General features: G+C 42.3%; 1 protein-coding gene across 1 annotated transcript; it reads left to right on the forward strand.

The window, feature by feature from the left end:
- The first annotated feature begins 49 nt into the window (after nt 1-49).
- On the forward strand, nt 50-24,529 carry GDAP2 (ganglioside induced differentiation associated protein 2). Its single transcript, XM_066341201.1, has 14 exons — nt 50-168; nt 1,712-1,962; nt 3,456-3,595; nt 7,446-7,599; nt 9,103-9,191; nt 11,111-11,187; nt 12,244-12,403; nt 13,920-14,070; nt 14,995-15,071; nt 15,727-15,803; nt 16,364-16,503; nt 17,104-17,158; nt 22,735-22,878; nt 23,776-24,529. Exons 2-14 carry the CDS (start codon nt 1,787-1,789, stop codon nt 23,821-23,823), a joined length of 1,488 nt encoding a protein of 495 aa, XP_066197298.1. The 5' UTR covers nt 50-168; nt 1,712-1,786; the 3' UTR covers nt 23,824-24,529.
- The last annotated feature ends 513 nt before the right edge of the window (nt 24,530-25,042 follow it).

A 25,042-nucleotide genomic window follows, 5' to 3' on the forward strand; every position in this document is an offset into this window, starting at 1 on the left:
GGAAGTGCGTCAGAGCGGGCCCGGCCGCCGGAGCAGCCCCCAGGCTCCGCCCGGGAAGGGAAGCGGAAGCGCGGCAGACGCGGAGCTGCCCTGGGTGATGTCGCCAGACCGGCGCCGACCGGGACCCTCCGTCCGGGCGGGGCTGGCGGCGGCTCTGCGGCTGTGCCCGTGAGTGCGGTGCGGTGCCGGGGGCACAGCCCGGCCTGCGCCGGGCGGGCGCGGTGGGAGCCGGGCGGGGGCCGCGGGATGCTGGAGCGCGGTGCCGGAATCGCGGCTGCGAGCCGTGTGGCGGCAGAGGCAGGTTGTCCTCCCGCTACGGGCACGGCACTGCGTCCCGGGCACCGGGGCCTCGGGCCCCGCCCGCAGCGCTCTGTGCCCCGCTCCCAGCCCTGAGAGCCCCTCGGGGCCGCCTCGGCCGCGGGAGAGCCCGGCAGCCATCGTGGGGGACATGCGATCTGCGCACCCCGCTTCGCCCGCCCCTTGCTGCCGTAGCCAGAGCCTGCCCTTGGCTGTTCAGCAGGGGGAAGATGCTGCTGTGGACGAGCTTCTGGCTGGGGCCGGTGTAGCCGCGCTTACCTTGCCGTTCTCCCTCACTGCCTTTTCTCCCAGCGAAAATCTTACTGAGATGCTCTTACGGCTATCTCTGTCCTAGTGTCAGCCTTTATTACCTCTCAGTGTGAGCTTGGATGCTTGGTTGTTTTGTTGTGTTTTGTTGTGTTGTTTTCCCCTGGCTAATGAATATACTTAGTAAGTCGCGTTTCACAATTACTCCTTGTGGGCGCGATCGTTTTTAAATTATTATCAATTATGAACCTGTGAAAGGAGTTAAGTAGTAGGTGTGTATGTGGCAAACTGAAGTTACTTACGTGCGTATGTTTGTGCTAGTTTGACTCACTAGGATAGTTCAGGAGCCACTGTGGAAATGTAAGAGCCAAAGCGTTACCTGCTGGCAGCTGAAAAGTGAGTATTGGCAGGTTTGAGCCTTCATCTAGCAACCACTGTCACCTCAAAATCAGTCAGATGGCAGAGTTCAGTCTAAAAATTCCCTGGGCCAGCGTTCAGATTTACAGCTTTACTCTTTCTTGCAAAACTGATTTGGGTGAAGGGATTTTGTGGGTGAGCGCTTGGCTGTAAGAACTATGTGACAGTAAGTCTTGTTTGCAGCAGTTCAGAATTCACTGAACTGCAAGGGCTGTATTATTCAGGGAGAGAAAGGGGTTTTGTTGGTTTGTTTCTAAGGTTTGGGGTTTTGGGAGGTTAGGGGCATTGTGTTTTGGGAAGCTCTTTTTTCTTTTTTATGTAAGTATTTACCAGTATCTGTGAAAGAATAGATTATACATTCCCTGCTACAAATTTGTTTTTTGTCTAGATAAAGAAATAACACTTTTTAGAAAGACTGAGTACCTCTCTGCACTTGGGAATTTGTTCTTGCTATTTCCAAAATGCAATCCAATCACAAGTCAGTTGGATCAATTTAGTAGAGAAGGTATTTTCATCTTGAATTGTTGGAAGAGGCTTGTCTCACTGCAAGTATCTTCCTTGTTGCATACAGGTAACAAAAGAAAGTGTTTGAGTGGGAAATCTGTTTTTTTCTGTTGTCTGCTCGCTGTTATTGCATTGCAGTCTTGTGAAAGGTCTGGCTCCACAGGACGATTAGTTTTAGGGGAGAGCTGGTGACCTGGTTTGATTTTTTTTTTTTTTCCTTTTAAAGCACCTGGAAAACTCCAGTGAAAATTGGAGTGTGACAAGTTAGCACACAGAGGAAGGGAGTTGTTGTTTCCATTCCATGGATCCCCTGGGTGCTCCTTCGCAGTTTGTGGATGTTGACAGTCTGCCAGGCTGGAGTGATGCCTATGAGGCTAAGCAACTGGATTGTCACCAAAGTCCTGTTGAAAAAGCTCAAATTGATGTTAGATCACCTTTTCCATACAGGAAAGACATCAATGAAAAAATAATCTTGTGGTAAGTTTGATGTGGCTCTTGTGTGTCAGTCATCACTTCTCCTATTTACTGCAGCATCCATACCTTCATGTAATCATCACTGCTGTAGAATAAAGCTTCTAAATCCTCTTTTCTTGAATCAAACATTACAGATCTGGGAAGAAAATAATCTTTTTGTTCACTGTAACTTTGAAAGTCTGGGATTTTGCTCCACCATAGATTACGCTAATAGCAGTTCTTCATGCATCAGACTGGAGCTGTACTTCCTACTGGGATACTGTATGCTTAGTATCAAGACCTAGTTGGGCACTTGGATATGAGGTTTTTATTTTTAAAAAAATATGTTTGCTGTCTACTAGCTTTTTCTGTATTTGCTGGTGTTATTCTGTTTTCACTTTTCTGTTTTAAATCAGTATTTATTTCTTTCCTGTGGTTCCTGTGGCTTGCTTTTGGCTCTTCCTGCCTCTCCTTCCTCCATTCTGTGTTTTGTCTCCATAACTTTCTTCCAAAATTTATTGATAAAGTACAGTGTGCTGTACTTACTCCACCAGTGTAATTCAGGTACTTGAGCCTGCTCTTTAGGTCAATAACTCTTTAACTTAATCAGTGTGAAGGGAGAAGGATTTCTCAGGGATGCAGATTCAGGCATCAGCCTGAACCTTTTTCTGTTTAATATATGCAGAAAGTAAAGAGAGTAAATAAAGAGAGGAATAAAAGGTTAAACATCTCTTATGGCTTGGGCAAATATGTGCAATTTCAGCTGCTAGTTTAGTTTCTCCCTGTGCGTGGGAATCTTTATTTCCCTTCCTAGGCTCTTTGATCCCAAAATCCCCAATGGCTGCTGCTGTGACAAAAAGAAGGTCAAAGTTCTGCTACTCCATTGTCTCTTCTGCATCTGTGCCTTGTTTATCTTCTGCATGTCTGATCTTTGGGCAGCAGAATGAGCATGATCAACTGGACTGTTCACTTTTGTTTTGGGAACAAAAGAAAAGAAAACTTGTCTAGCTGTAGCATCAGTCTAGACCCACAGTGGTCTGAGGAACAGCAGCTGTAAGGTGCCCTGGATAGTCTGTCTGCAAAAATAAAGAAGTACATTGAAAAAATTGTTGACATTTTGAAAGTAATACAACACAAGGACTGTCCTCTTATCCCCAAGAGAAAATAGGCAGGTTTTTGAAGTGTGACACTCCATCAGTTTAACAAGCTGCTTTGCGTGTTTGCTGCCTGAGCTGCCCTACATACATCTACAACACTGCCTTTTCCACAAACATCCCTGAGTTACTGCTGAGGCTGGGACTCTTTCAGGAGCTGACATTTTGCATGCAGTCTGTCTCCACCAGGTAGAGGCGAAAGATGATTCGGCTTGGTGAGCACGTCAGGGTACACCACGCTGTGTGGGCACTGGAGTCCTGTTAATTCTTTTCCTGGAACTTGGCCTTTCCTTGCTTGTCAGCGCTGATTTGAGAATATCCTGCTCAGTTGTACATTCAGGCTGCAATAAACTGTTTCCTCAGGAAAGGAGACGTCGCACTACTGAACTGCACGGCCATCGTAAACACCAGCAATGAGACTCTCACAGATAAGAACCCGGTATCTGAAAGTATATTCATGCATGCTGGGCCTGACCTGAAGGATGAGCTCCAGAAGCTCAAAGGTAAGTGGCCTGAAACAGTTTTATCTTACTGAAATCTGCTGTCCTTGCATAGTACAAAGCATCAGGATTGGAGTGCAAATGAAAAAGAGCTGGGCTTCCCCCAGCCCCCAATAGCATGAAAAAAATGTGGGGAACACCTGCCAATCTAGTGTCTCTTTGCTGTTCACATTAGAGGTAATTGAAAGTCTCTAGCAGATATTTGAGTTGATGAGCCCTTACTTTGTGACACAATAATTCCCACTGCTATCCGAAGCCACTTTGAGCAGTTAGCTTATCAGAGCTTTTACTCAAGGGAGCAGTGTTTTACATCTTGGGACTTTATCCTGTTCAGTGTGTATACATAATGAAAGACAGAAACTGAAGTTCACCATTGAAGAAATTAAGTGGATTCTGTCATGTACTTTGTGTATCCTCTTTCAGGATATTAATATACACAGTCTTTCAGAAGGATAGGATAATAATAGATGGATTGATAAAACACTGCATCTCTAAATAAAGTCCTTCTGATTTCTTAAGTTGGTTGGTTCGTTTGTCTCTTGTGTACAACAAATGACTTTATTGGAGTGCTACAAGAGCAGCCCTAATGCAAGGCTATTCTAGAAATGGATGAGTTTTGCCTAGAGCCTTTATTAACAAAGTTTGCTGCTGATAATGGGAGGTGAATGCTCAGCCTCTTTTTTTTTTTTTTTTTTAATCTAACAGGTACTGGGAATAAGAGTTTTCTTATTTTGTGTGTGACGAACAAGAGTTTATAGTTATCCAAGGTCATACGGAACTCTAATATGGTTTACAGATAAAAATTCACATCTCTAGGAACTATGGTCCTGAGCTGTATTTTGAGGTCTCTGTGTGGTACTGCTCACTCTGGATAACAGCTTGGTCTCCTTACATAGTAACAAAATGGATATAGAAGAGCCATATTTCTAATATAAACTCTTAGTAGCTTAAATTACAATTGAATAGAAATCCTGTTTCTATAAAATGATCCTTTGCTGATTCAGCTTGCTTTTTTAATTAACCTAGAAATAAAACAGGAGGAAGAGTAGCCATTTTATAACAGAGCAAAAATTCAATGTGTGCTGTGGGTGGAAATTAAAATACCATAGGTGCTCTAGAGTAGTTAGGACCCTGCTATATATGCCAGAACTCTTCTAAAATACTCTTGGGTTTCTTGTGTGCACTGAGAGGTGAGAAGAGAGAGACTGCATTTCAAGGAGTCCTGAAGTCTGAGATCTATCAGCTCTGTAGGGAGTTGTTGTGCTCAGCTTCTTAAATTCCCTTTTACCCTGCTGAGTTATGCATAGCTTTGCATCCTCTACCACAGTGAAAACACTTATGTGTTCTCCCTGTAATGCATTCTGCAGGTTCACAACTCTCTATGAAAACACTTCTCTTTTAATCTTGTGCCAAGAGCTTTATGGAAATCAGTTCTTCTGTGACACCCTACTGACATGTTGTGTGGGGGAGGAAAGAGAGGCTAGGGTACAGATTTGGCATTTGAGCACCCCTAGTATATTTGTCACTGTAGCATAAGTGGATGGAGAGCTTAATTAAGAAATCAGTTCAGGATTCATTTGTCACCTCTGCTTCCTTTCTGCCCTCTTTCACATATAGCCTTGACATTTTTTCATTGGAGAATGTTTGTGCTGAAAAAGTGAAAATGCATGGTCTGTGTTCTCTAAAGCTGTAAAATGCATTTTCAGTTAGGTCTCTCCTGCTTTATTCCTGCTGCTTTGTATATACCCATATTTCATAGATTCCAAGGAAAATAATGATCTGAAAGCATGTGACATGCTGATTGTTTGAAGGCCTGTGCTTTCTTTAAGACTCAGCTAAACTTCTATGTTCCTGGGAGCAGTATCAGTTTTGATTCCTGCAGAAATACTACAGCCAGGGGCAGGCTTGCAGATGAAGTGCTATGGATAGAAGCTTGCTTATCAGCAAATACTTGTTGCAGTCTAATGAAACCTTCTGTGGCAGAAGTCTTCCAGCTCCAGTGATGCTTTTTCTCTGCCATTGACATGATGTAGAGGATTCAGACTTTGCATTTTAAACTTGGAGAAAAGTTATTCTAATAGCTGAAATCTTATCAGATGAAACATAGGATTTTGACTTTGTTCCCAGTTTTGCCACAGACCTTGACTTATGCGGTTCCCCTCACCTTGCTTCTTAAGATAAGAGTAATACATACTGCTTATTTTAGTTCTGTAAGTTGTATAGACATCTCCAGGCAGAATGCATTGGGAAGTATGAAGTGTGATCTTAGTATAGTTAAAGATTACCAATGTTACATCTGCTTCCCTGAATTTATTGTTTCCCCTACTGGATTCACAACTATACCTCAATCAAACTTGCTTCATTCCTTTTTTCACAAGTTTTTCTGACAGGCCTTTGCTTGCTCTTTGCTGTTTGTGAGGCATGGAGACCACAGAAAAAGAAATGTAACTTGATATCTGATACATTGTTTTGAGTTTGGCTTGATTTTTTCCATATTGTGTTTATTTCATCACTCTCATGAGTTGTCTTAGAGGCTGTGCAGGAATTCAGAAGCGTATGCTTAGTTTTAGTATGGTGTTCCTTCCCTCTGATTAATCCAGAAGCACAGTGGAGATCTATAGAAGCTAATGATGTGATTTGTTAGATCAAAAACTTAACAAGATGCTGGCTTCAAGGCATCTTGATGTTGCCATTAAAAAGATATGCTTGAAGTTTTGGATAACAAAGATTCTCAACCTTGAGTGTCTGTTCCCATAAAACATGCTTTCATGCATGTTGCTAGCTTGCCTGAGCACTACAAGGAAGGAGTGGAGTGGGAGAGATGAACATCCCTGTTCAATGGGCAGCTTAAGCCAAGCTCCTGCAGCACTGCTGCCCAAAGGGTGGCTGCAGCTGCTTCCTCCAGGCTCATTCCCTGTTGTGTGCACCAGCAACCTATAAGATCAGGTTGAAAGCTAATCCAATGAAAGTACTGGTTTTCTGTCAGATTAGAAAGCTGAAGTGCAGCTGTGCAGGCAGAGGGACGAAGGTTTGAAAATACTTGTCTTCGAGGGTAGGGAACAAGAGAGACTAGAAGTACTTTTTTAGCTGTCCAGACCTGAAGTGGACTAGATTTAGGTGAAGAAAGGGAAGTTTAGTAGACTTCAGTAGACTTTTCTTCCATGTGCTGAAGGAAAAACAGACTTCAAACACAGAATCTGTTCCTAGAGTATGTAACTGGAGGGTGCTGTGAATGGAACAATTAAATATATTGCTTGAACTTCCTTTCCTTGAGACCAGACAACTAGTCTGTCCAGAGAGTATGAGCTGCATGAGGATCATATGTCTGCCTTGTGGACATGAAGAAACTTGCAAAACAGAGCAAGCTACCTCAGTCTGGGAGCATAAATTAAACAAGTGTGTTATCTATTCAGCTTTAACAGCTTTGCCAATGACTGGTTTGTTTGATTAAGGAGACTTGTAGTAATTTTATCCAAAAAGCAGTCTCCCCGAACCAAGTTGTAAAATTCAGATTTATTGCTAGCTGTGTGGTATACTTGTGCATCTGTTGTCTGCCATTATTTCTAGGTAGCGTAGTAAGCACTGCAATTAAAACAGAAATTCTAGCCATATCTGGTTAGTCCTTATATGCACAGTTTTAAAACTGAGAGGAATGAGCACAGTTCTCACCTCCTCAGCCTGACTAGGTGCTAAGCAGCTGGTATGAGATCGGATGCTCTGGACGTCTAAAACACCGACTTCTGTGTATGGAGTTGTCTGACTGGAGGACGACAAGGGCTTGAATGCTTCTGGCTTTCTTACCATGATACGTAAGACATGGGCATGACTTCCCCTCGTGTTTTATTTCTCCCAGGCTGCCGGACAGGCGAGGCCAAGCTGACGAAGGGCTTTAACCTGGCCGCGCGGTTCATCATTCACACGGTGGGGCCCAAGTACAAGAGCCGGTACCGCACGGCGGCCGAGAGCTCCCTCTACAGCTGCTACCGCAACGTCCTGCAGCTCGCCAAGTAAGCACAGCCCTCACGGGGGTGAAGCCTGGGGCACAGCTGGGCTGGGAACTCGGCCCTGCACAAAGGTCTCACCTCTGTGGATGTCTTCTCATGTGTGCTGGGTCTGGTTAAGGACAGGAGAGCAGGAGTGGCTTCGTGGTGTGCTTCATGCCTTTGGTTATCATCTCTGCTGTGGCGTAGATAAAATGCACGGAGAGATCTGGGCTTGTTGAAGCGGTGAAACGGGGTAGCTGGAGCTGTGCAGCATTCATTTCCTCAAAGGAGAAATATTAATAATTGCTTTGGGTTCTGTGGGAGTTTGCTCCAGCAGCAACTTCATGTGTGTCTGCAGCCATATGGACACACTAAGAGGCAGATCTGACTGCTTTGTCAGTTCATGTGTTTGGCTTCTTTGCCCTTGTACAACAGACAGCTAAAATTCTGAGTCAGGGTGTAGGGTTACTTCTAAATCTACAGTTGTGGCAGCTAGGTTTGTGGGGTTTTCCTCTTTCATCTGTGTATTTTCTACTTCCTCTAACAGGAGTTTTTCTTCCTATTTTTCTGTGTTCTGTTCTTCTGCTGTGACGGCTGTTGTAGTGGTAGCAGTCACAAAATACACCTGAGCAAGAGCAATGTCAGAAAGCATACGTAAGAATTTTTTATGGTTGGGAGGATCAATTCTTCCAAGGTTGGACCTTGTGTTACAGTGCAATAGCAACTGTTGCGTACTCAAGATTACAGCTATGTTTTTTAGCATCTGCCAATTTTGTTCTGCCTCAGAAGTTCCAAGCAAATTCAGGCTAGGACTGAAACATGTTAAAAACTTTCAAAGTTCTTATACTTCTGTATACTGAATGTCTTTCAGTCAGTCTGTTTTCTAGAGTAACTTTTGATGTTTGTGAAATTGTCTACCATGTTTGAGCTGGCTCAAAGTCCTTTGATTTGGCAACAGCTCTGCTTTACTCGCCTGAAAATGTGGCTCAGTGCTGAAAGCATCTTACTGGTCTTAAAGTATGTGTCACTCCATTCTGATGGTTGTCTAATCATACCTAAGATGGAGTAAGCCACCTTGGCCTGTGCCCAGACCTCTAACAAAACAAAGTCATTGGTCAGGTGAAGAAACAGGAGTGTGTATGCATTGAAGAGCACCTTCTTTTTCCCTTCTTCTTACTGTCAGTCCTAAACAGGAACAAAAGTGTTTTGAGCAAGGATTGAAGGGAGTTTTTGGGAAGAACTTAATTCAGGATATGAGAAGCTGTAGGAATAACATAGCTGAAGTAGCAGAAGAAATCTAAAAACAAGCACCAGAGGAAGCAGTGGGGAATAATTAATGGTTCCCTCCTTCTCTACTTAGTGAGGGTGTGTGCATCTTGTCAGGGAAGAATCCTCCTGCAAAAACTTGGAAGAGGATTACTGCTGCTAAGAGCCAGGGAAGAAATTAGTGGTGCTCCCTACTGTCCTGACAGACAACTGTTTGCACCTGGCTGTCTCTTCATTTGTTTCTCTTTTTCTGGATTCCAGGGAACAGGCAATGTGCTCCGTAGGATTTTGTGTCATTAACACCCTGAAAAGATGTTACCCCTTGGAGGATGCAACCCACATAGCCCTGCGTAAGTGTGTTGGGAAACAGCATATACTGAATGGCAGCACTCAGCAGGTCACTTATCTCTGAAAGATTTCTCTTGAAATGGGGAAGCCTTTTTTTTAGGGGGCTGTGGTTTATTAGGGCCTGTAAAAAGCCAAGGCATTCTATTGTTGATCAGAAAATGGAAGATAAAAACAAATTACTCTTTCTCTTGGTAGACATCCCTGGGATCTCATCAGTAAAGATCCATGGGAATCTGTGCTGGAACTCGAATTCTTCAATGTATTCATTTATAACCTGGAAAAGATGCTAAAAGAGAGAGAGTTTGCTGGTAATAGAAATTGATTCAGAATAGCGAAGATGAGGCCTTACTGTTGAATACTTGTAGGCAGACAGACTCGAGCAACAGTGAATTTCATCTGCTGCTTTAGTGTCACCAGCACATCCAAGTGTAAAGTGATATCCTTCCCCCACTGACCCACTCCTACAGGCTTCTGCCTTTGCATACAAAATGATGGGCTAATTATAGGCAGCAAAACATCAATATGATAATAGTTCCATGAAAACAACAGCTCGGAGGAGCTCAAAACAGCAAGCTGAGTAAGACACAACAAAATTAAGAATGTTATGCAATTAATCAGTGCTTTGTTCCTCCTTTAAAGCTGCACATTCAAAAAGAATATAGTGGACAGAGAAGTTCAGGAGGTCCACAAGAATAGAAAAAGGCAAGAAATAGCAAAATGAGCTCAAGAGTTTTTCAGACTGGACTATACCAGGCTTGAGGGGAGTGTGATAGATGTCTGTAAACTCATGAGTGGCATAGAAATGGTGAAAAGGAATCAGCTGTTCACTGTCTCCCAAAATAAGAACCATCAAACCATGCCAGTTCAGAACAAACAAGGGGAAATGGTTCTTATGCTTGTTATTTGTTTTATAGAAATTCTTACTAAAAAGCATTGCTAAAAGTTTTCATATTTACTTGTGCTCAAGAGGAAACTGTATTAAAGAAAAAATGAAGACCACTGAAAACAAATCTGAAAATATCCTAGGCTGAAAATATAGTATAGAAAAATGCTCAAACAAGAATATTATATACTCTTGTGTATATACTTATATACCGGTTCCTACTTTCCCCCATTTCTTTTGGCTTTTTCACATATTCACATAGATTCAGAACTGTTTGCTGTGGAACTGCACAACTGCATTTGTTGTGTAATGTCACAGGTCAACATGATTACACAGGAATTTGTGTACAGTAGTACACAGGAAGCATTTGAAAATATCTCCTTTTTTCCCTCTGCTGTTTCTTGAACTCCCACAGAAGTATTCTCTGTAGACAACTTCTTTTATTGCTGTCTTCTGTTGTCTCTGGAGATCTCTGTGCTACTTGATAAAATACTCCTGTACCAACCAATTTCTTTGGACACTTTCTCTCATGATTTACAAATAAAATTTTTGTATGCCTCTCTGGCACAGCTGACCCCAGAGATTTTGTGTTGCTGAGCCTGCCTTGAACCAGCTTCTGCTGTAGCTTGCTTATATTGCTTTGCTGATAACTTAGGGCACAGTGACTTGTCCTAACTTGTCTGGTTTCAGCAGTTTGCACAGGACTCTCTAAAGGAAAGATTTGGCTTGATTTTTCCAGGCTACTAAATCACATTTCACAGTCTAAGGAATGTCCAGTAAGCTAAAATCAGAGAGATTTATTCTCTATTTGTCTCTCTAAAGTCAGCAACAGGACAGAGTGGAGATGGAACTTCCAATATGCCCAGCAATCATTTGGTGTGCTAAACCACCACTTAATCCACACTTGCCTACAGCCTGTGGAGCTATTTAGTATGAGGAGAGATGTATCTCTCTGCCCTCTTGAGTTCTTCACTTGTAGCTGTGTGTGTAGATTCCTCCTCCTGTTTTGCTAACTACATTTAATCTGCTTCCTTGCAGGCACAGTTAGGAGGTTTCTGGAGGTTCATGGAGAGACTCTGGAGAAGGTGGTGTTTGCTGTCTCTGATCTTGAAGAGGTATCTTCTTGGCATTCATTCCACCAAAATTCCTGGGCATAACTGATCTTCTCTGCAGCAGTAAAGCTGGATTTGGATTTCCCCTTCAGATCACATAGACTTTTGGTCTTGCAGCATCTTTCTGTCTCCTTCTTAGCGTATCCTGTTTTCCAGAACCGTTCATGCTTTTAGCAGTCACTGTGGACACTTTGAGAATCTTTCTGCTTTTGGTTTCAGTGTTGCTGAGCTGTGGACAGGGAGCAGCAGGGGAGGTGATAGCATGCAGTTATGCTGGATGCTATCTGTTAGACAGAAAGGAAATTCCTCACACAAAGTTTCCTCCTTACACAAAGATGTGCTTGAAGAGGGCCAGTTCAGCATCTCTACAGATCACCTACAAAGATCTGAAACGCTGCTTGCTGGCTTGTTGAAATAGCAAACTTGACATTTAGTGATCTGTGTGCTAAGAGATGTAGGCAACTTGAATATTGACCTTCCTTGTACATCAGATTTGTTCCTGTGCAGAACACCCACACTGTGTTCAGGTTCTATGGCATATGGATAAGGAAAATAACGAATTTGTTTGGGGTCATAAAATTGCTAATCAGTTGGAGAGAACCCATGAAGTAATATATTCTGTAGAGATTTTCACTATTTTCCTTCACATGGGGAGGTATTTTCTTGTTGGGTTGGTGCTGCTTTTCCCAAGCAGACCACTAAAGGTGATCTGTGTTGTGGTGCATTTTAACACAATAACATTTGCTGAAATCTGTTGTCCATGCATATTTTAACTTCATTACAAAGCTAAAGTATCTGCAATCTACCCAAGTTCATGCAGGTTTTAGCTAAGTCCTCTCGAAGTCATTTTTTGCCAGTGTGACAAAAAAACCCCAAGAAGTTAACCTTTATCAAGGTTACTTGATACAGTATGCCCAGCTCGAAGCCCAAAGTAACCATTGGGGGAGGCAGTACTTTGCCTCCAAACTGCTGAGAAGCTCCCTGCTGCAGAGGCAGGCACTGTTTAAGCAAAGAGCACGGATGTTTGATAGACCCTTCAGGCATTTTTCTCATTTGTAGGCCACTTACCAGAAGCTGCTGCCTCTGTATTTCCCAAGATCCTTGGAAGAAGAGGTGCAGTCCTTGCCTTACCTCCCTGCAGATATTGGCAATGCAGAAGGGGAGCCGGTGGTACCGGAGCGGCAGATCAGGATCACTGAAAAGCCAGGCCTTCCAGATGGTGAGTTGGGAGCTGGGCTTTGGGATCAGTATCTCTCTTTGAGAATGTCAGTGGTGAAAACAGAAAAGGAAGGAGAGAGGTGTTTTCCCACCTCAATTCACATAAGTCAGGTTATAATGATTCCATTTCTCAAGCTGTCTCATTGGCTTCTTGTGTTCCCCAGCAGTAACCTTCAGTAGAGCTGTTCTGTTTTTTCCTTTCTTGGTGGAAGAGGTTGGTAGTTCACTCCCTTTGTAAATTTTTTTTCCCAAAGTGATTAGGATCTTTGAAGGTGTTTTTGCAGAATCTCGTGCAACCCCTAATTGAAAACAGTGTTACGGTTAATGGTCTGTCCTGTGTACTAGCAAAGTGTTGTTTTTGATTAGCAAATGCTGTCTCAAAGGATAGATCCTATTGATACAGCAGGGATACACTGCATCCAACTAGTAGGTGGGCAGTGAAAACTAGCAGAAACTCCCTAAAAGATATAAAATAACCAGGGGAACCCAGAGATCTGTGTTTGGAGGTGGCTATCAAAGTTCAGTGGTAGATGTCAGGGTGGAGGTGAGATATGTGTAACAAAACAATATAATACATTAACAGACACAGCAGACACATTCTGCCTTGCTTGTTAAGCAGTAATGTGCAAGTTTTACAGCCTTAAACCATCCAAAGCATATCACTTGGAATTAATTTCAATTTTCTGCTTTTGCATAGCCACTTGGGATACAGCTGAATATTTAATATTTGCCGTTGTGGCTGACCAGTGTGAGGTATTCAACCACCAGCTAATAATTTGTGAAGTTACTGGATTTGCATGTGTAAGAGTGAATTTGTATAGTGGAATCCTTCACTCTTGTTCCGTTGCTACTATAACATGTCATGCTAAAAGGGGAAACATTGTTCTCGTCCAGATTGCCCAGAAAGACAGTGCTAGAAGTCTTAGCAACATGCCTGGATAACATCAATTCAGTGGAGCATTCTGGTATTGTCACCAGCAAGTGAGCTTGTGTTCTTCTGTTTCATCAGCCAGCCTTGTTGTAAACAGTGCTATAAAAATAGCTACACTCAGATCATTGCAGCATTTATTCAGGAAGTGATACAAGTCAGTGAGCCCTTGCTACAGTACAGCTTCTAACTGAATAAAGCTGCAGCTTCTGTGCCTCTGCGTGCTGATTTTTCCCCCTCTGACAAGTACCATGACTGTAAAGCTCAAGTGGGATGTAAAGCTGAAGTCACTCTCTCCAGAACTTGTTTTTTGGGAGAGTCAACCCTTTGTTATGAGCTGATGACTAGGACTTCCCAGTTAGTTTCCAGGCAAACCAACATTTTAAGCGAGTGGTCCTCAATCACATGCTGTGATCTGCCAGTGATACTGGGGAGGTATCACAGCCGCATCATGGTCCCTCAGGGGTTTTGTGTTAGTCTGTAGCATAATGACTGTGTTGTTTCACTGGGAAATGTCCCAAGTTCATCAGCAGCATTGCTGTCCTGTACACAGCCCAAACATTTGATACCATCTTTGTTTCTACTGCAGATGCTTCAGATGAAGAGGGTCTGGAGGCAGATTTGTCTTTCATTGGGTCTCATGCTTTTGCCCGCATGGAGGGAGACGTTGATAAGCAGAGGCGCCTCATCCTGCAGGGACAGTTGTCAGAGGCAGCACTGCAGAAACAGCATCAGAGGAAGTGAGAATTTGCTTGTTCATGTGAATATTTGTGTTAGTTAGGACCAGCCCTTGTGAATGATGGGTCTGTTATCTCCAAAGCCTCAGCTTCCAGCAAGCAAATACGGGTAAAGCCTGGTGTCACCCTGGGTTGATGTAGTAGCCTCTTTGGCCTGAAGGGAGAAGGGACAGGAGGAGAAAAAGGGAAGCTTGTGATGAACCCTTTAGCACACCCAGTGCCTCCAGCCACCTGCCTTACCCATTTGCCACAAGATGTCACTGTTTTGTCACCACTTTTTGTAGGGGAATTCTCTGCTTTTGATACTGCTCACTTGTTCCTGAGGCTCTGTGCAGATAGCAAAACACTTTTCTTCCATTTGATAAATAAAAGAAGGCTCAGGCTTTCTCCCGTTCCCTGCCTCGGTAACCCTAACATGCATGATCACTTCTTTAGAAGATAATTCCATGCTGGACACCTCTTGAGGTTCAATGTTAGCTTGTTTTGTCAGATGAGGCACTAACTGTTCACCAGTTGTTCGTAAAACTCTTTGCTGCATAGTTGTGTTTGACATCTAGGCTTTTAAAGGAAATTTTCTGGTTTTTTTCTTTTTCTATCTTTTAAACACTGACATGTTTAAATGGAAAAACCTCTGAGATCTTTTCAGCCCAATTGCAATGCCACTGTAGTTAGGAGTTGATATGTATTAATAGTTATTAATTGCCCAAGTGAAATCTTTAGGTGTGTAATTAAGACATTAAATTTTACTTTTTAACACTTCTTTCTTTAAAAGCTTGATAGTTGCTCCATAGCTCAGAAAATAGCAACATCAGAGAAGGCTCAGTCAAAAAAAGCTTGTTTTGTCCTTCCTTTCCCATATACCGCTTCAGGCTTATACTGCTGATCCAAAGGGGGATTATATCTGACCAGATGTTTTTGACTTTCTAGTTATAATCGCTGGCTGTGTCAGGCAAGAGCTGAAGACCTCTCTGACATTGCTTCTCTTAAAGCTTTGTACCAGACAGGTAAGTTCAGGGTACTGATGACTAATCTATGTTGTCTTAAAGTAAAACTATTTTCCTTGCACTTGCATATAGAACAGGTCATGCTGAAAGCATAGCTGTGTTTCTGGAGAGAAAATCTGTTCAGCCCTTTGGCTGATCTCTTAGGCCTCATGAAAACCCAGATCTTACCTCAATCTTTGTGTAAGTAGCGTGGTTGTGTGATACCTTCTGCTCAGTAGCTGCAAGTTTCCATTCTTTGCTTTGCCTTAGACAAGGCTCTGTGGGCTGCAGGAGGTCAGTGAGGAGCGCTCTGAGAATATGTGCATTAGTGTTCAGAGCCTGCTTTCTAGGAAGAATTTTGCTTTGGTGGTAGAATTACAAGTTAATGAGTTTTTTTAATTAAAACCTATGTTATTATTTGATATTTAGGTAAATATGGAGTAAACAGGCAACATAAAATTCCAGTCATTAAGTTTCTCAGATGTGATACCTGAGGGTTTTTTATCAGAACAGGTACTGGTATAGTGAGAGCAGTACCTAAGCATATTTCCTCTGTTGGAAACCAGATGCATTGCAAAAGTTCTGAGCTGAGGCTCTTTCTCCCTGGTTTGAAAAGGCCAAGCTACAAAACCTGGCATGACTGAGAGAAGTTGAGACATCTTTCTTTCTTTTGTAGGTGTGGATAACTGTGGCCGCACTGTGATGGTGGTGGTTGGAAGGAATATCCCTGTAACATTGATAGACATGGAAAAGGTAAGGCCTTGTAAAACTAGAGTTGTCTAGGTTGCATATGAATGTTTTGGATGGAAAAGTCTGATTTATAGGGATAGTTCAGTGTTAATACTAGAAACATCATTTTTAGAAGACTTAATATGTTGACTAAAAAGTATTTTTATAGGCAGATGTAAATGTATATACAGAGCTACATGTGCTTTGGGCTGACACTTTTCAATGAGGCTGTTTTTAGAAAAAACAGGGCTAGTATGGACTCCTTTTTCTCCTGAAGAAGGAGAGTTACCATGCTTCTATAACTGCCAGGATGTGAAGAGTGAAATGCAATGGATTTAATGTAGTTTTTCAGGGAAACAGTAAGAATGGCTCTCCATCTGTGAGGTCAGATAGACAGAAGGCTTCCAAGTTATTACAGTCAGGGTGAAGACTTGGAATGTTGACCCTGCTTTTGTAGCTGAAATGTAATGCCATCCAGCCTTATGATTCCTGATTTTTAGATGAAATGGGGGAAGTATATTAAGATGAAATGCACCTGTGAAAGAGTCCTTTGCAAATATAAATTTTGTTTCTTTCTGCCCCAGGCTCTTCTGTATTTCATCCACGTCATGGATCATATCGCAGTGAAGGAATATGTCCTGGTGTACTTCCATACGCTCACAAATGATTACAATCAGCTAGACTCTAACTTCCTGAAGAAACTCTATGATGTTGTTGATGCCAAGTGAGTGTCAATAGGAAGAGAAGATGTTCTGGTCTTCCTCTGTGCTATGCAAATATTTGTTATTGCCTGTATGTGGTTTCCCATTTATTTCTGAGAGAGTTTGGCTGGGGGAAAGACCTAAATAATTAAAAAGGCAAGAAGAAGAAAGAGGTGTTTTCTTTCCTTCTCAAGTCCATCTTTTTAACCAGAACTTCTGTCCTCTGCAGTCTCCCTCTGAAGCTGTTAGGGAGGCACTCTGGTTGTCTTGTCTGTCATAATCCTGAGCTGGAGCTTTTGGAGCCTGGTTTTGTTAAAGTGTGTTGCTGGTTGTGAGAGGAGAGGTTTGGGTAACAGTGGCAGTCATAATTTGTCCTTAACTTACTTTCACTTCCTACTTGAAAGACTGAAAACTATGATGTCTTTAACTGAAAAATCACCATTCTGCTTTTATTTTTTTCCCCCTTTAAATTTACTTTTTGCTGTCCCCCCTTACATTAGATCTAACTCTATAAAACTACATCACAGGCACTTAGGAGAAATGGTCTCTTTTGACAGTTGGCTTGTGTAGGTGACCTTATTTAGAATTCACTTTTCAATTTATTTTTTCTTTCTCTAAACCAGGTACAAGAGGAACTTGAAGGCATTGTATTTTGTCCACCCAACGTTTCGTTCAAAGGTGAGGTAAATCTTACAAAAGAAAAGTGTATCTTGCATGTTGGTGGAGTAGCACATAAGCCTGTAGCATGAAGAATGTGGAGATATTTTGGGAATATAGAATATATTGAATATAGAAGATTCCCAAAATCAGGCAGTATCTTCTGGATCCACAGTCAGAACTTGAAATTCATCCCAGCTTTGATCTAGCTTCAATCTTCCAACCTTTGTGAGAAGCTGAACCCCAATGCAGTGCACACTGTCTTGTGCCCTGGTTTTTGTGTGCTCTTACCAGAGAGAGGTGGAAGCTTTGAATCCTGTTTCTTTCCAAGGGAAACATTTTGTCATTTTCTTGCTGGCTGGCTGGGAGGGTGATGAACCACCATGACCAAATACTCAGGGATTATTTTTTTGTTTGTTTGTTTGTTTGTTTGTTTGGTGTAGTTCATCTCTTGGATGTTTCATCTTTTTTTTTCACCACAAGAGGTATCACATGTGTCCTGTGTGTCACCTCAGAGCTGCCCTCAGAAGGGCAGAGAGCAGTGTCAGGCAACAGTGAGATTAGGCAGGGTTAGAGTGGAGAGCAGCAAAGAAAGATGGGAAGAATGCCTTTGATGGAGTGCAGAAAAAAACCTTGTTAATCCATCAGGAGGCAAAAAACCTGAAGTTGTCATGCATAAGTTGTTACCCTTGGCTGGAATCTTTTTGAGGCAACAGAAGATGGAGCTGGTTACTTTCTGGACTTCACATCCACTACTCCTATTGCAGCAGTATGAGCACTTCAGATGAAATAAGTGGCAGCAGCAGCCCTTCCTAGAATTTTTGTTTGTGCAATGTTTTGGTTTGGTAAGATAGCCATCTGCTAGGGAAAGCTAGAGGTTTTTTTGGAATGGAGCATGTAAACCACTAAAGTTCCTTTTCTTTTTTTTTTCAATTATAAATTTGCAGTTAAAAGCCTTTAGGCAAAAGATTTTGGAAATAGAAATAGCAGTTCTTTACTAGTATATATAACAAAGTAAATGAAAAAACAACTACAGCATTAATAACAGAAACAGTACCAAGAACCTCGAGGGCTTTGCTTCACAAAAACCCAGGGCAGTTTGGTCTCAGTGCTTTTGTAGGATTCTTAGAGCACTAAGCTGGAAACAGTGGAAAAGTCTCGGGCTGGTAGCTGGAGTGGCAGGGCAGGGGCAGGGCGATGTGGAGTCACTCTTTAGCAGACAAGCTGTGCCGACCAAACCGTGACTGCAGGGCAGGGCTGGCCCAGCTCTCGCAGGGTGGCAGAGAAGCTCAGAATTCCAGGGCGAGCAGATGATGGCAGATTTCCCAGGACTGGATTCCTCCAGAGAGAGTGAACTGTTCTAGCAGTGAGCAGCAGCCCAGCTGTTTGCTCTCCCTGAATGCTGAAAAACAGCGGCAGGCTTTCTCAAGCTCTGTCCTTTACCTGGCCCAACCAAGCTTTGACCACCCCTTTGTTTTTTGTTAAATACTCTTAAGTATTGACACTTAGTCTCCTTGGTAACTTATGGGGAAAAAAAATTCTTTAGAGTAAAAAGGAACAAACTTAACCCTCAACATGCAATTAAAACAGAAATCGGATCCTCCATGTTCACATCAGATTAACCTCTGTGTTTATTCTGCTTCTTGCTGACATTAATCAAATTTGAGAAAATTATATGCCTGGAAAAACACATCTGTTTGCACATGTTCAGCAAGGATTTCTTTGACTGCTAAATTTCCAAAGAATCCTTTCTTTGCCTGTGCACAGCTGGGACACCATGAGACGTGGACCTTCCTTGTTTTTACGGAGATAAGACTGAGGCTTCCCAACATCATAGCTTCCAGTTTCTTTGGGGTTATTAGTTACTCTCACAGGATACATATCAGAGGTCTGTGTCCTAGAACTAGAGCTTCCAGCTCTGATGTTCATAAAAACGTAGGATCTGGCATAGAACATTACTAAGGTCACAAAGTTGAGTGGAAAAGCTGAAGCTAGGAAGTACTATAGTGTTTTAGATTCTCAGCAGCACTTCAGCCCCCTCCTCTCTTCCCATACATTTCTGTTTAGTTGAGAAACGTTGTTGTTGTTGTTGGAGGATGACAACTCATCCTCACTGATGTCTGTTGCCATCTTATGTGTCCCTTTGGAAACTGCAGTGAGATTCAACAGAGCTGTAGGTGAAGCAGATAGATGGTTGGTGGGCCACAGGGATGGTGAGAGACACAGAGTTCTCCGACTTGTTGGAAATAGTGTTGGTTTGTATCCTATTCTGGCAGCACAGCTGGAGGCAGAAGGGAATGTGTGTCCATGTCTTTCTGCCAATCTTTTTTGTGACTGGAAGGCAAGCAGGATTGCTTCTGACTGTTGCATAGCTATCAGCTTATGAAACATGATAGGGAATATGCAGCAGAAAGCATGGTGAAGAAGATGGCTGCTAAGAGGGAATGGTTTTTCTCTTCCCTCCTTTTTTTGGCTCTTTCAGGGCTCTTGTGCCCATGGAAGATTGCTAGCTCAAAAACTTCAAATTTCTTCAAAAATGTTTGGCACATTCATCTTTCTATTTGGATCACTTACTTACTTTCCTAGAAGTAGTAAGAAATATCCCATGCCTCAAATCCAGGAGGAGGGCCTGTGAATTCATGTGACTTCCCAAACACATCACCCTTGTACACAGATCTTCAATGTCTGGTATAAATTGTCCCTTTCACAGCAGGATTGAATCCTGACATCTCTTAGAGTCGCTTTGGCTTATTTATGGGCTTAAAGGGATCAAGAGTCTTTTCATCATGTCTTTTGGAAAATCATACATCCCTAGAAAACCAGTCTAGTTCTTCAGGTGCCAACAATAGTTCTTTGTTCAGTTTCTAGGAATGTAGCTGCTGTAAACTGTGTTTTCTGAAGGTAATTGCCTGCCTAGAATACATGGAGTTGGGTGTGCAGGGGGGAAGGTTCAGCAGTTGTCCTAAAGCACAGAGTAACTGAAGCAGGGTGAGACACTGTGCACACATTTTTGTGCAGTGCTCCTGCCTTTCCTCATGCTTTGAGTGTTCTTGCAATGTGTGAGATGAAACTGTGCTTGTCATGGAATTGTAGTATGGGTGTCAACAGGTTTGTAGGCTGGAGTGGCTCTTGCTGCATGAGCACTTGGCTGCCAGGCCTCAGATCAAAGTGCCCATGAAGTGCCATCACAAGTTTCTTTGTACTGTTACATGCAAAGTTCCTCCTGCTTGTTTTTGATCAAGCTGCTGATAGATAAATAAAGGGCTTTTGGGGGCATTTTTTTGTGAATCCTGTCAGCTTCCCTCTTCTGAGAGCTCTCCAAACAAACTTTTTCAGAGCTTGTATTTTGAACTGAGCTATAAACTGCTGGATCTGAAACAGTCTCACCCAGGGTAATTCTGTTTTCATTAACTGGCTGTGAATCAAGAATGTTCCAAAGTTGAAAGATACCCAAAGACTGAAATTAGATATTCATAATCATCCTACTATTTGTATTTATCATGAACAATTTTTTGTTTTTTTTTTTTCTATAACGATTCTAAAAGCAGATTCTTGAGATCAGATGCCAAAGGAGAGGTTGTTGCAAATCCCTTATTGTTTTTTTCTACACAAGATCATTCCAAATAGAATAAAATTTCCCAGATTTTAGTAAATTTCTCTTTGAGGTATGCCCAAATTAAGAGATTAATGACACACCTAATCTGAGTTGCTGGATTTTTGTGGGAGAGGTCCCATACATTTAACTGTGGGTTTACAGCTTGGCAGAGTGACTTTGACAGCCTTTTATTTAGATTCAGAATATCAGGACAAGAAAATGAAGGGAAACTTCAGCATATCTCTTCATTTTTAACTTTCTTTGGCTGCTCTGGTATAACTTATTCTACTTTCAGTGCATTAACAGAGATTTGATGTAATTTAAAATTCCATGTCCTGTTACAAATAAGAAAATACCTGCTGTTGTATTACTGTTTCTATAACCTGTGGTTATCAAGAAAAGAAGTAACAGAAAAATTCTCCAGAAACATTTCTTCCACCCACCCTTCTCTCTGTGTTCCTGGGTAAGATGCGAAGCTGCAGGGGCTTTTATAGTGAGAGGAATGAGGGAAAAAATAAAAAACACTTTTCTCAACAGCAGTTTTTGTGATGGCTGCAAAAATATCCCCTATTAGGCTTCTATACACTAAACATCCATATTACTATGGATGGCATTATGTTTAATGGTTGTCATTCATAACACACCTTGAAATCCATGCTACTTTGGTGCAAGATTGAGAAGGTATTTTTCATCCATTAAACTGTCACTTAGAAGAGGTCTTGTTAGAACAATATAGTGAATAATGGATGCCAGTAAAATCTGTCTCACTGCTTCCTGCTAACATAAATCTCTAAATCTACTCTCAAAATAATGAACTGATTTCAAATGTTCTGTCATGCTCTTCACCTCCTTTTCTCTTTTTCATTGTTGCTTTCTCATTAAAATAAGCTGTTTTGAGGAGGCAACACAGTTATTCCAGGACAGTTTTTAGGAACTGACTTTCTTTAATGTTCTATTTAGGCAGATCACTTTTATTGACTTAATCTTAAGAGTTTATTTGAAACTCTTGCTTTCCTCAAGAATTTTCTTGCAGTGTTGCCTCTTTTCTGATAACTTCCTGCAGTCAAAGCAAAATTATCAAATAGAATGACAACATGGTCAATGTTTTTAAGGACTCCGAAGGTCATCTGCTCTGACCCCTGGCTGAAGAAGAGTCAGCAAGAGCTGATTGCTCAGGACTGTGTGATTGACCCCTACTCTGAGCATTTGTGATTTCTAGAACAGGTTTTTTCTTTTCCTTTGCCAGGAAAAGAATAGAAAAGAAATAAACAATAAGTAATATAGTACTTAATTTTGGAGACGTTGGATTGAAAAGGTAAAGCTTGTGCAGTCAATCCAAGCAGGATTAGATTGCTGTCTTACTGGTCTTCAAAAACAAAAATTCCATACTCTGTTGGTACCCAAAACAGACAGACGTGTGAATATTTAAAGTAAAATCTTGTAGAATAAGTTGATAGGCTTGTTCTTGTAGAGTTAAATTAGTAAGGCTTTGATAAAAAAAGGTGATAAAACAAAAGATCACTCAGACAACCCAGAGCAGAAGGGAGAGTTCAGTACAATCTTCGAAAAGCCAAGTCTCCCTTTCTCTCGCTCTAACTGGCCTTTCTTTCAAGTGAAAACTTGAATGTAAAGGGTTGAAAATGCTTCTGACAGTCAAACAGGTAATTTTCTGAACTGGCTAAACTTGGAATGAAAGTATGCCACTATACTCATGGGTTTTGAGGCTAAATAGCAGAATAGCTGTCACTCTTGGGCTGTAGAAAGGGACCTTAAGCTGGCATTTGGGGAAGAGTGAGTGTAGAGTCAGAAAAATTGCTTGAAGCTCTCAAGACACTGCTTGCTAGCAGTTGGTAGTGCACGCTTCCTGACTTTGTGTTATGGCAAAGATTTTAGTGTTTCAGGTTCAACTCATGCCTGTTTCACTGTGGAGTATTATTACATTGAACTTGAAGGTTTTGAAGCAGCACCTTGTTAATTTGGTTTTGTGGGGTTTTATTTTCAGGTCTCAGCATGGTTCTTCACAACCTTTACAGTCTCAGGGCTAAAGGACAAAATCCACTATGTGGAAAGCCTTCAGCAGTTGTTCACAGCCATACCCCCAGAACAGATTGATCTTCCCCCTTTCGTCCTCGAGTATGACGCCAGGGTAAGTGACTGCCTGTGGCCACCATCAGCCTCTGCCCTAAGAGCAGCTCTTGTACTGCTCCCACTCTGATCTGCAAGAGCTGTGAGGGGACTGACTTCCACATCTTGAGAATGGGGAGAAGGAGGAGGGAAGGTTCCTGGAGAATCTGTGTTGTTCTGTGACTAATGATTCTCTGAATTTTTTTGTCTACATCAGCACAAGCAGAGGGCTTGGCTAAAAAGGAGGCTGCTCTCCCTTTAGAGCAGTCTCCTAGGTGCATAAAAGGCAGTCTGCCCTTCTTCAGCCAAGAACTGTAACATAACACACCAACAGCCTGTGGACAAGAGAAAATTTGTGTTAGCTGCTGTACCCTTTATACTGACTGGAAAAAAGAAATAGTAGCTGTGTTTCATCTTCCCTGCCTCCTGTACTAACAAGCATGCAGAGAAAAAAAAAAAAAAAAAGCAGGGAAAAATGGAGCAGTAGAAAGGTGCCCTGCCTTTGTATAGGACCCTGCCCCTCAGGTCTCTAACCAACTGGTGGCATGAATATGGCTTGCATTGGCAGAATCATTCCAAAGGCTATGTTACGTGACTCCAAAGCAGTGGCCAGAGCTGTGTGTCTGCATTGGTGGCTTTGAGTCACTGGCTATGCCACCATTTGTGGCTTCCTGGTGTCACAGCTTTGGCTTAATGGCAAAAGTTAAATTTGCACTTCCTGCTTAAGACACAGGCAAAACCAAGGCCTGTGCTTGCCTGTTCACAGCACAGTTCTCTCCTGGGTGAGTTGTGGCACGCACTGTACTCATGGAAGACAAAACAAGAACACCTGATTATTTCTGCCTCTGTGGTACTATCGTTGCATCAGGGTGTATTGGAGAAGACTTCTGTTCAACTGTTCATTCTGTTCTCCTTGCAGGAAAATGGGCCTTACTATTCCTCTTATCCTCCATCCCCTGACTTGTGATCTGCAGTCCCGTGATGCTGCCGGTTTCCCATGGATCCAGTGACCTGATGCCTGCCAAAACCTGTGCATTTGCCCATGGACAGAATTCAGAGAGAGGGTTTTCCTCCCCCAGCTCTGGTATTTTTTTACTGATGAGATATTTTCAAGCACTCAAGCAATCAAGAGAACTTTATGCCACTGTGAACTGTACAATTATTTCAAATATATTTATCCAATGGAAAAGCTGATTTAAAGATCACTAGATGCATTTGTTTGTTTTGTTGCTGCTGCCGTTGTTGTTTTTTGAAGCTGTTACATTATTTTTCTGAAGAGATTTTCTCTTTTCTGGGAAATCATGTTTGTAACTATGACTGTTTTCCAGCTCTGTTTGTAATACCCATTTCTGACTGGTCTGTACAAATACTGTGCAGTACCAGCCTGACACATCACTCATCCTATGGTCTGTGTTTCACATCTCCTTACTTCCCCTTTCTGTTAGTACTGATTACTTTAGTCTTGACCCAACAAAACTGTCTGGAATTGGGAATGCCATGTCTGCAGGCTGCCAAAGCACTACAGCCAAGCCAACATTACTCCAGGATTTAGTCCCATAAACTGCCAGGTGAGCTGGCAGCCTTGAAAAAATCCCTGGCAGTTTTCATTGGATGATGTGAAGGACCATGTCAGGATGCCACTGCCCTCCCAGGAAGAATAAAACTGAAAAGCATTTGTGGTTTCATTTCTCTCACTGTACTCACTGATGTTGTCATTGCCCTGGAGATGTTTGTGGAAGTGGATGCCATCTGCCTGTGCATGGAGGGGAGGGAGAAATGCTCCAACCCCAAGCTCTGGTGGCAGAGATTATTCCTTGGAGATCTGTGTCCCTCTGATTTCCTTTCACATTGACACTCACTGGTTTTTGTCAGACATGATAAATGCAAGAGAACTTAGCCACAGGTTATTGAGCTGCAGGTGAGAAGTGTTTCAGGGCTGCCCATGGGAAGCTAAAATAGGAGGGACAAGGCTCCCTTGTAAACAGTCAGGAATGGTGGGCTTGGGTAGAAAAGGATTAAATCCTCCATGAGAAGAGTGTCATGACACTACTGAGGATGCAAATGATGGTGTGATTTCCATCATGGGAGTCTGCCTGCTCTTCTGCCCACACTTGGATGTCTCCCTTTACCAACACTCAGAGTTCCTCATTTCCCACTCTGCAATCCATGCCTTACTGAACCATGAG

The sequence above is a fragment of the Sylvia atricapilla genome, chromosome 2 (genome assembly GCF_009819655.1).
Source record: "Sylvia atricapilla isolate bSylAtr1 chromosome 2, bSylAtr1.pri, whole genome shotgun sequence".
Taxonomy (NCBI): Eukaryota; Metazoa; Chordata; class Aves; order Passeriformes; family Sylviidae; genus Sylvia; species Sylvia atricapilla.